The following is a 14,127-nucleotide window of genomic DNA, read 5'->3' as shown; positions in this document are numbered from 1 at the left end:
AAGAGGATCATGCGGACTGGGTCTCGGGCTGATCCCCCTGGTCGCAGGTTGTGGGTCAGTGGCTTCCCAGTCTGCCATCGAGCGTTCAGCCAGGTAACGCTCCTGGCACAGTGAACGACCCATCCCTGTTCGGTGCAGGGATGATTGGTGAGGTGGCTACCTCACCGGACGCTGTGCGGTTTCTTAACCTCCATTGTGTGCGTCTTGAATTGCAACTCTCCCTGCCTCATGTGCAGCGGCTTGTTCGCCTGTGCGGGTTCCCCACGCCATGTGAGGTAAGTGTATTTATGTGGGGACCTGTCTGTCTGGGGGGGTCTCAGTCTGGGACTGTGTAACCTGCCTTTAATCACACTGCTTGTCTCCCTATCTCTCGGCTGCATGCTGTGGGCTGCAAGGGGGGGGGGGGGAGCTGTATGACACTGTGTGTGTCAGGCTGGGCAGTGTGAGGAGCTGTGTGCTGTGGGGCATGTTTTTTCTTGGCATGTTTGGGCATATACAGCGATCGCTGCGGCGATCTAACATGTATCCTTATATTGGGATGTAATGTGTGTGTTTTTTATGCACTGTGGAGTGGCGTTTTCGGCGCCAAACGACGCCATTTTACCGGTGCCCGCTCCGGCCGCATGGTTTACATGCACGGCGGCCATTTTCTTGTAGCCTCCATAGGCTTACATAGAGCGCCCTGGCAGCATCACTTCCTCTTTCCAGGAACACCGATCGAGGCAGCAGCAGGGTCTCCTCAGGTTTTATCCTTCTGTTCTTGCTATCCATTGCCTGTATTCAGTTTGTATATTCCCTGTGGGGGTCTCATTGTGCCTGAGTGTGGTGCGGTGGGCTGCGCTTGCCGCGCTTGCTAAAAGGGGGCAGTTAACCCTTGGTTGTCTGGCATTACAGGGGCAATGGATTCTCAGGAGGGCAAGTTTCCTACAGTATTGGTGGAAAGCCAGGGGACCGCTGTTTCCCCCCCAGGGGGGGATTTAGCCACTATTGTGGCTGACCTTGCTGCCTAGGTGCAAATGCTGGTGGCTGCTCAATCTACTAAACGGCCCAGAGTTGCTCTGTCCTCTGATTCTGAGGGTGAAGGTGATGGGGCTGTTCTGGCAGGGACCTCCTTATCGGGGTCCCGCTCCTCTCTTGATCTAGTGGGGTCTGAGGTAGAGGCTGAAGTTGAGGGGGTTGATAATTCTCCCCCTGGCTCGCCTGAAGAGCTTGCAATCATGGATGAGTTGATTGCTTCCATTAAGCAGACGCTACGTTTGCAGGACGAAGTGTGTCCCCCCGCTGCCTTGGCGGCTTATGGGACGCAGAGGAAACGCAGGACGCCGCAGGTTTTTCCCTGCAATGCTGATTTTCAGCGCGCTGTTAAGGATCAATGGCGCGATCTGCGCAAGCCTTTTGCGGTACCAAGTAAATTCAAGCTGCGTTATCCTTTCTCGCCTGCCACTGATGAACGGTGGTGTGTGCCTCCGCCAGTGGATCATGCAATTGCGGTTTTGAACAAAGCCACTGCGATTCCTGCAGAGGGTTCCCCTGTTTTCCGTGATGCCACGGATAGGAGACTGGAGTCTCTTGCCCGTCATACTTATTCTGTTACGGGTTCTATGCTTAAGGCTCTGTTTGCTTCTCTCATGGCGGCCCAGGCGATCGCAAGTTGGACGCAGATGCTTAGGCGCGTCCTAGTGGCCGATTCGGCCTCGGCGGCGACCCTGGATATGGTGGATCAGATCCACCAGGGTGTCATGTATCTGTGTGATGCGGACCTGGACCTGATTCCGTTGGCTGCACGTGTGCACAGCGTGGCGGTGTTGTCTCGCCGCCTGGTTTGGTTGAAATGTTGGTCGGTGGACCAATCTTCACGTAAGACCTTAGCCAATCTGCCTTATGATGGGTCTCGCCTTTTTGGGGAGTCCCTGGATGTGTTGATTAAGGGGATCACCGGGGGTAAGAGCACTCTCTTGCCCCATTTCCCCAAGGCTAAGGGGGCTTCTGGGAAGAAGCATGCTAATTTTCGGCCCCCTCAGGGGTCCTTTCGTGCCTTTCGGCCGCACTACAAGGGCAAACCGTTCAAAGGCCAAGGCTCTCAGAAGAAGCCCTGGTCTGGGAAACAGAAGTCCGGCCAATCCGGACCTGCAGCCCATAACAGTTCGGCCTGAAGGGGCGCCCTCACCCAGTTTTGGGGTGGGGGGACGCTTGCTCGGTTTTCTTCAGCCCTGGTTGGCCCGTGTGCGGGACAGATGGGTTCTGGAAATCGTTCGATCTGGTTACAAGATCGAGTTTCTCTCTCGGCCGGAGAGCAGATTTTTTCCCTCAAATCTTCAACTGTCTCCAGAGCGCCTGCGGGATCTGCACCTGGCGGTGCGGGACCTGAGGGCTCAGGGAGTGGTGGTTCCGGTGCTTCATCGGGACAGATTTCGGGGGTTTTATTCCAATCTGTTCACCGTGCCCAGGAAGGAGGGCAAGGTTCGTCCGATTCTGGACTTGAAGGCTCTGAACCGCTCTGTGCGGGTTCGCAAGTTCCGCATGGAATCCCTGCGCTCGGTGGTGGCTGCCCTGGTTCCGGGGGAATTCATGGCCTCCATCGATTTGAAGGATGCGTACCTTCACATCCCCATATTCGAGGGTCATCAGAGATACCTTCGATTTGCCATTGCGGAGGATCACTACCAGTTCGTGGCGTTGCCCTTTGGTCTCGCCTCGGCTCCGCGGGTCTTCACCAAGGTGCTTGCACCGGTTCTGGCATTATTGAGGGCCCAGGGCATTTCTGTCCTGGGGTATCTGGACGACATTCTGGTTCGGTCTGCGACCAGACAGGGTCTGGAGGAGGACCTGTCTGTCACAATGCAAACTCTGCAGGAGTTTGGTTGGACGATAAATGTTCCAAAGTCGACACTGAGTCCGTCGGTTCGTCTTCCCTATCTGGGAATGATACTGGACTCGGTGCAGGCGAAGGTCTTCCTGCCGGAAGACAAACTCAGGACTCTTCAGGAGGAAGTCAGGTCCCTCAGGGACGTTCCGCACTCGTCTCTGCGGACGTGTATGAGATGTCTGGGATTGATGGTCTCGGCCTTCGAGGCGATTCCTTTCGCGCAGTTTCACACGCGGGGTCTCCAAGCGGAGATCCTGTCCAGGTGGGACGGGCGACCTCAATCTCTGGATCTTCAGATCTCGTTGAGTCATCGCACCAGGGAAAACCTTCTGTGGTGGCTCCAGTCCCCGTTGGTGTCCGGGGGCAAGTCGTTTCGTCCGATCTCATGGACGGTAATCACCACGGATGCCAGCCTGTCGGGCTGGGGTGGTGTTCTGGGCGTTCTGTCCGCCCAGGGGACCTGGTCGGAGGGGGAGTCTTCCCTCCCGATCAACATTCTGGAATTGCGTGCGATAAGGCTCTGTCTTCATCGCTGGACGGACCGGCTGCAGGGCTGCCCGGTTCGGGTGCAGACGGACAATGCCACGGCGGTGGCCTACATCAACCACCAAGGGGGCACCAGGAGTGCCCGAGCGGCTCGAGAAGTGGCCGACATTCTGTCTTGGGCCGAGACTCATGTCCCGGCGATAACGGCGGTTCACATTCCGGGAGTGGAGAACTGGCAGGCGGACTATCTGAGTCGCCAGACCCTGGATCAGGGGGAATGGTCTCTCCACCCGGCTGTCTTCCAGATGTTGTGCGCGAAGTGGGGTCTTCCAGATGTGGACCTGTTCGCGTCTCGCCTCAACTACAAGGTGAAGAGGTTCGTGGCAAGGACGCGCGACCCTCGGGCAGACGCGTCGGACGCGTTAGTGGCCCCGTGGCATCAGTACAGGCTGATGTACGCGTTTCCACCGATTCAGTTGCTGTCCAGGTTCCTTCGCAGGTTACACTCGGAACGCAGCACGGTGATTCTTGTGGCACCGGACTGGCCTCGCCGGTCCTGGTACGCAGACCTCGTGAATCTGGCGGTCGACGCCCCTTGGCGTCTGCCTCTTCGAGACGATCTACTGTCTCAAGGACCGATTTACCATCCTGCTTTACAGTCGCTGGCTTTGACGGCCTGGCTGTTGAGACCGAGGTCCTGAAGGAGAAGGGTCTCTCTCCAGAGGTCGTTCATACTTTGATCAACGCGAGGAAGTCTTCCTCGGGGAAGGTTTATTACCGTACTTGGAAGGCCTATTTTGCCTGGTGTGAGTCCAGGGGGTTTTCACCCCGCACGTACTCGGTTTCCCGTGTGCTGTCTTTCCTTCAGACGGGTGTCGATCAGCGTTTGGCGCTGGCTACGATAAAGGGTCAGGTGTCTGCGCTGGCCGTTCTGTTTCAACGTCCCGTGGCTTCCAACTCCTTGGTTGGCACTTTTATTCAGGGTGTGCGGCATCTGGTTCCTCCTAGGAGGGATCCTTTGCCCCCTTGGGACTTGAATCTCGTTCTATCTGTGTTACAACGTGCTCCTTTTGAACAGATCAGGGAGATCTCGTTGTCTATGTTGTCCAAAAAGGTCGCCTTTTTGGTGGCGATCACTTCGGCTCGCAGAGTGTCGGAACTGGCGGCTTTGTCCTGCAAGTCTCCGTACCTGGTTGTTCATTTGGATAAGGTGGTCTTGCGACCTAATCCTTCTTTTCTGCCGAAACGAGTTTCGGAATTCCATCTTAATGAGGATATTGTTTTGCCTTCGTTGTGCACAAAGCCTAAACATCCAAAGGAGGTGAGATTGCACTCTCTGGATGTTGTTCGGGCGATAAGGGTTTACCTTAAATCGACTGAGTCTTTTCGTAAGACGGACTCCTTGTTTGTTCTTTCAGAGGGTCCTCGGAAGGGCATGGCGGCTTCGGCCTCTACCATCGCCAAATGGATCAGGCAGACCATTGAACAGGCCTATGCTTTGCAAGGGAAGGTTCCCCCTGTGCCTGTGAAGGCGCACTCTACTAGATCTCTGAGTACGTCTTGGGCCTGTCGTCATGGGGCTTCTGTAGCCCAGGTGTTATAAGGCGGCGACTTGGTCGACCGTGCACACTTTCACAGAATTCTACAAAGTAGATGTTCAGGCATCGGCGGATGCTTCCTTTGGCCGCAAGGTTCTTAGTGCGGCTGTTCCCTAGGGTCCCTTGTTGGGGACTCCTGGCTGTTGGGATAGTTTTTTGTATCCCCTGGTTTTTTTGTCTTTTCCTGGGTTGTTGCTCCTGTTGAGCACTTATTTTTGCTGTTGCCCAGCTGGTTTCCTTCCTTTGGTAAGGTTCCTTTCTTTGATGTGGAGACTGCGTTGCCTTTCGGCGCGGATGCGTTTCCCACCCCTCATGTTTGCACTGCTTTGGGACGTCCCCATATGTGACGAATATGAAGAGGCGGCGACTGTCGGAGGACGTAAGAGAAAACGGAATTTTTGTAAAATCTTACCTGTAAAATTCCTTTCTCTGAGTCCTCCGACAGTCGCCGCCCCCGCCCCTCTTTTGGGGTTTGAATGTATACTCTACTGCTATTCCACTAAAACTGAGATATGGTTGCAGGAAGTAGGAGGGTATTGACTGAGGGGACCACCCCTTGAGGGTGGGATATGTTAAAGCTTTATTGTTAACATATTCTGTTGCCTAGCTACTCCTTCGGAGCAAAGTCTAATACCCCATATGTGACGAATATCTTCAGTACAATCATTTTAAAATGTACATCCTTTTTGTACTTAGTCACCTAAATTTCTACATTTCTCTTTTGTTCATTGATGGACACTGCGGCAGATCTTCATAACTGTTGGGTTATGCTGCACCCCCACAGGAGTAGGGCACTAGGCAGAAAGTCTGGCTATGCCTATGGGCAGTCCCAGAGGGTATACACCCTCTCTGCTATAGGCAGTTTTTTTTTTTCTGCCTAGTCAGGAGTAAGGACCTAGTTCCTTGCTGGAATCTTTTGGTCCTGGCTTTTTTTTTTTTTTTTTTTTCTTTTTAGATGGATTTTTTTTTTTTTCCTGTGAGATCTACAATGAACTTCCGGACTGGGCAACGGGCTGGATAATCTAGATCCAGTGGTTACTCCAGTCTGGCCAGCGAGTGCACGCAGACCTCAGCTTCATGCTAGTTTGACTGCAACATAGCCCCCACTGGATGGGTACTGGCCTGCAAGGTCGCATACGTCCAGGTCTCGGCCCCAGTCACAGCATTCCTCCTGTCTGACAGCCTCCCATTTCTATGGAGAGTGGTTCTGTCTGGAGTGTTCCCCGCCTGGTTCCTGGAGGGTTTTGGGGTGGATGTGGGCCCTTCCTTGGGACGGTCGGACCCCCGGTTTCTCCTTCCGGTCAGGCACCCCCCCCCTCCACATGTTTGGGTGGTCTGAGCCACCTCCTGGGGTGGGGGCTGGGGGCTATGCTGGCGATTGGGGAGCTGTGGGTTTGCACCGCTGGCAACCAGACGATCAACTGTGCCAGGGCCCCTCATCCTGCCTGGGTCTGTCCTTGAGGCATGGGTTCCCTCCTGGGTCTCTGTAAGCCTTGTGGTGCCGCTATTTTGTTGTAGCCTGTGTTTCTATACATGGGGGTCATGTTTGCATAGTCTGGTGGCCATTTTGCGGTGATTTGCAATTGAAAATAGCGGCGGCCATGACAGTGGAGCCCTGTGGGCAGGAATTTCATCCCCTGGTGTGGACTCCTGGATCCTTTCCCTTCCTGATCGCTGCGCGTGGAGTGCAGATTATCCTGGTGGCTGCAGGTGCCGGTTACTGCTGGGTGGTCTGGTGGGTTTCTCTCCCTCTGCTGAGGATCGTTTGGTGCCTGGTGACAGGGTGGTGCTGCCAGTGCGGTGGGGGTTGTCCCTTGCAGTGTTTTATATTTTTTGTGGGGTCTCCCTGGTGACTCATGAAGTCTTTGGATTATGAAGTCTTTGGAGAATATCTCCCCACCTCATCCCCTCTGAGGCTGTGGGGCCCTCCGGGTCCCAACCATTTATCGATGCACTGACTGCAGTCATGGATTCCTTTGTGTCCTGGGTGGAGGTGGTCTTCGAGTGACAGGCTAGCAAAAAGTGCTCCCCTTGCCTCATTTGTCTTATCAGATCCTGAATCTGATTCTGAGGACATGGGTCACCCTGCTGGGTCTGCAACCACGCGCCCGGAATCTTCTGATAGGGAGGATTATTCCTCCACGTCTGCAACCGCACACGAAAAGGTGCTGGTGGAAGCATTGATTGTATCTGTGTGTGAGACCTTGAAGATGCAGCTGTGATGGAGGCGCAGGTTCTCCTTGGCACTTATAAGCCATCCAGAGCGGCAAAGGTGTTTCCTTTCCCCGCCTATTTTGACAGAATTGTCACTACAGAGTGGGGACGACCAAAGCAATTCCCGTGGGGTCCCTAAGCGCTTTACTCAGCGTTTACCCTTATGAGGAGTCCCTTCTTAAGAAGTGGACTGTTCCACAGGTGGTGGACCCTTCGGTTTCCAGATTAAACAAGGCAACCATAATTCCGGTTGAGGAGTCCCCGGCCTATAGGGATCTGGCTGACAGGAAGGCGGAGGCTGTGGCCCGCAATATGTACACTCTGGCTGGTTTGGCACAGAGGCTGGTGTTCGCCATTGCCCTGGTGTCACAAGCTCTCACCGAGTGGGCTGAGCTTTTACGCTGTAACCTGGAGGGAAATCTGCCCCCCCCCCCCCTGCCTTTGCTGAGCTGGTCCAGGGGCTGCAGTTTATCTTGGATGTGGCTCCCCTAGTGGCTCTGCTCTGTTTCGGCAGTGGTCCTTTTGGTGTGTCTTTTTGGCTCAAATGCTGGTCTGCAGATAAGACTTCTAAAAAGGCCTTGACTGATCTTCCCTTTTCAAGGAGATAGCCTGTTTGGACCTAACCTGGATGACATCATAAAAGGTCTCAGGGGATAAGAAAACCTTTTTTTTTTTTTTTTTTCTTTCTCCCGCAGGCTACCAAGGGCAGGCAACCTCATTGTAGATGTGGGTCTTCCTTTTCGGCTCATACGTTTTTTTGGTCCCTTGGGGTTGACTGACAAGGGCTCAAAGCCTTTCAGGGCCTCCTGGAGGATCCAAACGAACCTGGTCTGACAGCCGAGAGGGCTTCTCCAGACCCGTGGACATGGCTCCTTCAGTATGAAGGTGCACCCTCACCAGTGGGGGGGGGCATCTTCACTGGTTTCCATACTCGTGGATATCCCTGGTTCAAGATGAGTGGGCCCACAAAGTCATTCGGACCGGCTACAAGATCGAGTTTTTGCCCTTGTCACCGGCAAGGTTCTTTCCTTCCAACTTAGGCCTGTCCCCAGACCGCTTACAGGGTCTGTTTGGGGCGGTACAAGACCTGTTACATCAAAGGGCGATTGTCCCGGTTTAGACTTCGGAAAGATTTCAGAGTTTTTACTCAAACCTGTCTACAGTTCCCAGGAAGGAAGGCAAAGTACGTCTAGCTTTGCTACACCAACGGGAGATTGCGGTACTGGGCTACTTGGACAATCTCCTTCTACAATTCAAGTTTCCTTCTGCTCTGATGGAAAACCTGGAGATCCCAATACAAACTCTGCGGGAGTTCCGCTGGATTCTGAATCTTCAGAGTCCTGCCCTGGTTCTGTCCACAAAGTTGGACTATCTAGTCCTGACTCTGGACTCTGCCTTAGCCAGTGTGCTTCTTCCTCTGGACAAACTCCAGAAATTGCAGGCTGCAATTCGCCTCCTGCTGTTCAACAAATGGTCACCCCTCTGGACTTGCATGCGGTGCTGGGCCTGATGGTATCAACCTTCAAAGCAGTTCCATTGGCACAGTTCCATACGAACTGCCTTGAAGGTTGATAGGTCCTCTCTGGGCCTGGTATGCCGATCTAGTGTGGCTGGTCGCCGACATTCCTTGGCTGATTCCCCTCAGGGAGGATCTGCTGTCCCAAGGACCGATCTTCCATCCTGATTTACAGTCGCCGGCTTTGACAACTTGGCTGTTTTAACGCCGGGTGCTAAAGGATAGGGGATTATGAGTCCGTGATTGCTACATGGTTGAAAGCTAGGAAATCTACCTCTAGGAAGATCTACCATCGTATGTGGAAGACGTACATTGCGTGGTGAGAGTCTCTTGGGGCTCATCCTCGCTCCCTTCTCGGTTGCTCGGATCTTGACCAGGGGATTTAAACAGAAATTGGCCTTGAGTACCATCAAGGGCCAGGTGTCGGCTTTGGCGGTCTTCTTTCAAGAACCTTTGGCCACACACTCCCTGGTGCGTACCTTTCTTCAGGGTGTCCGAGGTTTGGTTCCTCCCCAGTGCGGGTTCCGTTGTTGCCTTGGGATCCTATTTTGATGCTTTCAGCTCTACAGAAGCCTTCCTTCTAAAATTTTGGGAGACTCCCCTGCTTGCACTGTCCCAAAAGGTGGACTTTTTAGAGGCTATAGCCTCTGCGCGCAATGTGTAGTTCACCTTGATGATGCACAGGGATAAGGTGGTTCTTCGCCCCTGTCCGTCGTTCCTTCCAAAGGTTGTCTCTGATTTTAATTTGAATGAAGACCTTGTGTTGCCTTCCCTGTATCCCAGGCCTAAACATCCGAAGGAAATGGCCTTACGTGCCTTGCATGTGGTCCGGGCAATTGGGGTGTACCTGGCGGCAACAGAGTCAAAGGAAGTCAGACTTTGTGCTCATGGATGGACCTCTAAAAGGGTTGTCCGCTTCCTGTGAGACCATTTCCAGATGGATCAGACAAACGGTGGTTCAGGCCTATCCGATAATGGGTCAGGTTCCTCCTTTTTGAGGGCACTCTACTAGGCTGCTTAGTGCCTCCTGGGCTTTCCGACAGTGATGCAGGTTTGCAAGGCGGCCACCTGGTCTTCGGTGCACACTTTTACGTTTTATAAAGTGGATGTGTTGACATCTGCGGATGCTTCTTTTGGCTGCAAGGTTTTGCAGGTTGCTGTTGAGAGGACCTGACCCTCTTCGAGGGTGTTTTTTTTTTTTTTTTTTTCAGGTAGGCTCCAGTTTTTGGTTCAGCTCTTGTTGCTTTGTTGCTACTGTTTATAGTCTTGGGATTTTTTTTTTTGCTGTTCCCACCCCTCATGTTTAAAGGGAAACTGCAGTCAAATTAAATTTTTCCTACTAATATGTTAAATATCTTTATCTTTGATATTATTCATTTTCAGCCAAGCTGCTTGTGAAGCTTAGACAGTCTTATCAAAGCTGGACAAACAGCTTGTTCCTGTTCTTCACTGACAACTCTATTTCCTGTTATCTGAAATTTTGCTAAGCTGCATTTCACTTCCTGATAAGGTTGTCAAGCTTTCTTAGACATGCCTAGACCTGCCCAGCCCCACCTCCACCCCCTCCCCTCCTATCCTTCACAATGACCTCCTCCTGTCTTCATTGCTTTGTTTAGAACTTTAGACTAACAGCTTCTCCTGAGAGAGCGAGAGAGAGGAAGGGGGATCAAAGTCACATTAAAAGCTGCATTAAAGTGCAGGTACTTTTTGAAAGTCGTACATATGGAAACAGTTGCCGTTGAAATGAATGGGCGGTGACTTGTCATGCGACTGTCCAAAGTTGCATAAGTCGCACTAGTGGAAATGGAGCTTTAGTCTACGTTTCCACTATTGTGATTTAGAGTGCGATGATCAGTCTCATCAAAAGTTGCATCAAAGTAGTGCAGGTACCTTTTTTCAAAGTTGCATAGATGGGAACGGGTGCCATTTATTAGTCATACTAGTGGACATGTAGACTTGGTGTGATTGCCTGTACTATGATCATATGATCGTTGTAGACTGTGGACTGAGACCCCAGAGCACTTCCAGCTACGCTGACAGTCCCCCTTCCCCCCGGTGTCCAGCTTCCTTCTCTTATGATAGTCTTCTTTCAAAGCACAGCTATACTGTATATGTGCCCCTCCCCTCTGCACAGCTATACTGTGTATATGGGAGGAATTCATCAAAACTGGAGCAGTTGTGCATTGCAACCAATCGACTTCTTTCTTTAGTTTTCAAAATTTAACAGTACAAGCTGAGGATAGAAGCTATAATTAGTTGCCATGTCCAGCTCCTCCAGATTCTGTCTGCTCCAGTTTTAGTAAATGTACCCTTCAGTGTGCATGTATATGTGCACAACAGACTGTCAGCTAAACTAGTCTGGACAATAATGGGTAGAGGATACCTGCTGAAATTGGGATATCTCTAGCCATACCACTTTTTGCACAGTTCCGCAATCAGACACTTGCGTTTGAAGAGGTGTGGAGTAGATCTGCTCTATCTTGCATGTTCGTTAATTAACGGTGGATCTTTTCTGTTTAGAATGTTTGGACTGCACTTAACATTGATCCTAGCAACACCAACACTTCTGGAACCTGTGGAAATGAAACTGCTCTCTTGAGACTGACTAACGGCACCACTGTTGTTGAATTTCTCTTTTTCATTGTAAGTATTTGCAATATCTCAATATATGTTCAATGTTTTTTATTGTCTTCTGTGTACTAGTTTTAGGTGTTTTTATATTTTAAAATGTTTATAAAACCTTTTCTTTCTCCAGTTTCTTTCTAATGGGGTAATATGTACCTACCGCTATCATCTCTTAACCACTTCTTTACAGGGCACTTTTGCCCCTCTTCCAGGCCTATTTTCAGCTTGTGACTCAGAGTGACTATTGTGCGGTCATGCAACAGTGTACCTAAATTAAGTTTGTTTTTAATAATTGTGTTCAACAAATAGTTTTCTTTTGGTGGTATTTATTCACTATTGGGTTTTCTATTTTTTGCTAAATAAACAAAGTTTGAGAATTTATTATTTTTTTTAAACATGCGTTTTTCTTTGTTTAGATTTTTCAAAAAAGTAATTGTTCTGCATAATTTTAGCCCAAAATGTTTTCTGCTACATTTCTTTGGTGAAAATACCCAAATCCGTGTATATCAATTAGTCTGTGTGAAAGTTAGTCCACAAACTATGGTATATATCTGAAAGTTGATGTGTTGACGGACTCATTGACAGATATAGTTTCTTGGGACCCTAAAATGCCAGGACAGTAGGGATATCCCCCAAATTACCTCTTTTTTGAAAGTGGACAGTCCAAGTGTTTGGTAAGAGGCATAACAGATTTTTATGAAGGGTATTTTTTTTTTATTTTGCATAATGTCACCAGTACAGTACAGAGTTCTCATCTAACTGGTGTGGCAGTGGTCAATGACACCGACTGGTGACAGTATGAAAGTTATTTAAAAAGAAAAAGTGTTTTTTTTTTTTTCCACACACTGTGACTAGAGCAATATAATGTTACCATAATATTGTACTGCTCTGGAGAAGTGATACCTTTTTTTTTTTTTTTTTTTTTTTTTTTTTTTTTTTTACACATATTGTTTGCTTTATAGCAGTGCATTCTATTGCTATAAGCAAGCATTTTACTGAATGAGACTTATTATTCAGTCTGTTTTGTTGTGATTAGCTGTGATTGGTCAAAGCTAATCACATGGTACAGATGGGCTGTGATCAGCCCTGTCTGTACCATGTGATCAAATTGACTTATCACCGCTAGCAAAACAATTGTAGCCGGTACTCTGATCAGGCATCGGCTGTGTCCAGTGGACACGGCTGGTGATAGGCTGTGTGGCCCTGCGATCAGCACTTCTTGACAAAATGTCATATGATGTCCAGTCAGGATGGGAAAGCCACCGCCCAGCCATCATTTTGTCTAGTGGTAAAAATTCTTTAGCGCATACACTCCGCCATTTGCTGAGCGCACCGATCTGGAGCCAATTTTCAGACCTTTTTCTGTAATGCCCCATCAACAGAAGCCGGTGAAAATACTAGCTTCTGTTGAACCGGCTGCAGTACACACAGGCCGAAGGTCAGCCGGTTTCTATTGAACCAGCTAACACCACCCGACATTTGGCCCGTGTGTACTATGCTTAAGATATTTAGGGAAGTGTTCTCCAGCACCCTTTTATTTACATAATTTAACTGGAAGCTTCAGTTGGACTTAAACTTTTGCTGTGCAATACTGATTTGTTTTTTGTTTTTTATTCCAAATATAGAAAAAAAAGAACTTCCACCTTCAAGAAGTTAATGTGACCCTGTTCAATGGTTCAGGTACAAAAATCTAGCTTTCTATACATGATTTTGTAAGTACAGTTGTCCCCATTTTCTTTTATTATTCTTGATATTAGCCTGCTTCTCTGTAACCATTGCTCAGCCTGATTTGAGCATCAGGTGTAAAGTACAGGCAAAGTTTAGCCTGTATAGGTGGCAAAATCATGTACTTTTGATTTGTAATTAGTCCAGATCCTTCCCTTTTTAACACCCCTGCTGTGGCAATGAAAGAATAAGGGCTCATTCACAGAGGCGCTTAGCCCTGAGTAACATGCAGAGTTTACAGGCTCTACACCCAGGTTCCGTGTATCTGTCAACTTTAGTTGTGGAACAGAGTCTGTAGAGTCCCTAAATACCAGTGCATTTGTATGGGCTTTCTGCATGCGGCTCAGCTGTAGTAGTGTTAACAAAAAAAAACAAAAACGCTCAAGTTTGTGCATGCAGCTTATTATGGATGCATATTATTGACCTTTCACTTAAAGGGCTTCAAATCCTTGTTGGATTTTCTTTAAATTTTTGTAGAAGGGTATCTTTTAATTTCCATACATAGATAACACATACTTACAACCGCCCTCTACTGGGCGAACAATACATAGGTAAAACTAAACACATTCGGGAGAGAAAATAGAAAAAAAAAGATATATTTTAAGTGTCATGTTTGAAAGCTATTAGGCCAGTGGATAACATTTCCTCACAAACATCCACCCACTTGCAAACTTTTGTTTTCATTAAGCCTTCAGGAGGCTGGAAATGATAGCTAGTATTGGCAGACTTTGCTACCTATTTTTATTTTCACAATTGCTCAGAATCATTTGCCTGTTGAAAAGCATAGCAAGGAACGTTTAACAAGATTAGAGCTCCTGAATCAGAAGTGCAAGCTAACTTTCTTGCTTGTGCTAGAATGTTTCAGTTGATCTGGGTTTGGTGTGATCACCATGTTTAGTCACTTGCCCTTTATGCTCTTCCCCACAAAGATTTATTACGTAAGTAATTTCAAATTAAATTCCATTTGAACCCTCCTAATTTTTACTGTGATGCAGTCAGTGTGCATATAGAGTAATAAATATGGCGTTTTTTTATGGTATTCTGCAAGTGCTACAGCAGGCGAGAAAAAGCATAGTGCTGCCAGCACATAGGAATGT

General features: G+C 49.2%; 1 protein-coding gene across 1 annotated transcript in view; it reads left to right on the top strand.

The window, feature by feature from the left end:
- LAMP2 (lysosomal associated membrane protein 2) overlaps nucleotides 1-14,127 on the top strand; it is a 146,693-nt gene that overhangs the window by 79,347 nt on the left and 53,219 nt on the right. Inside the window, exons 6-7 of the mRNA XM_082262518.1 lie at nucleotides 11,201-11,323; nucleotides 12,931-12,985. Of these exons, the coding sequence (XP_082118644.1) occupies nucleotides 11,201-11,323; nucleotides 12,931-12,985 (178 nt within the window). The remainder of the gene's footprint in view (nucleotides 1-11,200; nucleotides 11,324-12,930; nucleotides 12,986-14,127) is intronic.

Source organism: Pelophylax lessonae (assembly GCF_965119305.1).
Source record: "Pelophylax lessonae genome assembly, chromosome: 7".
Taxonomy (NCBI): domain Eukaryota; kingdom Metazoa; phylum Chordata; class Amphibia; order Anura; family Ranidae; genus Pelophylax; species Pelophylax lessonae.
This window is presented reverse-complemented; position numbering and strand designations above follow the sequence as displayed.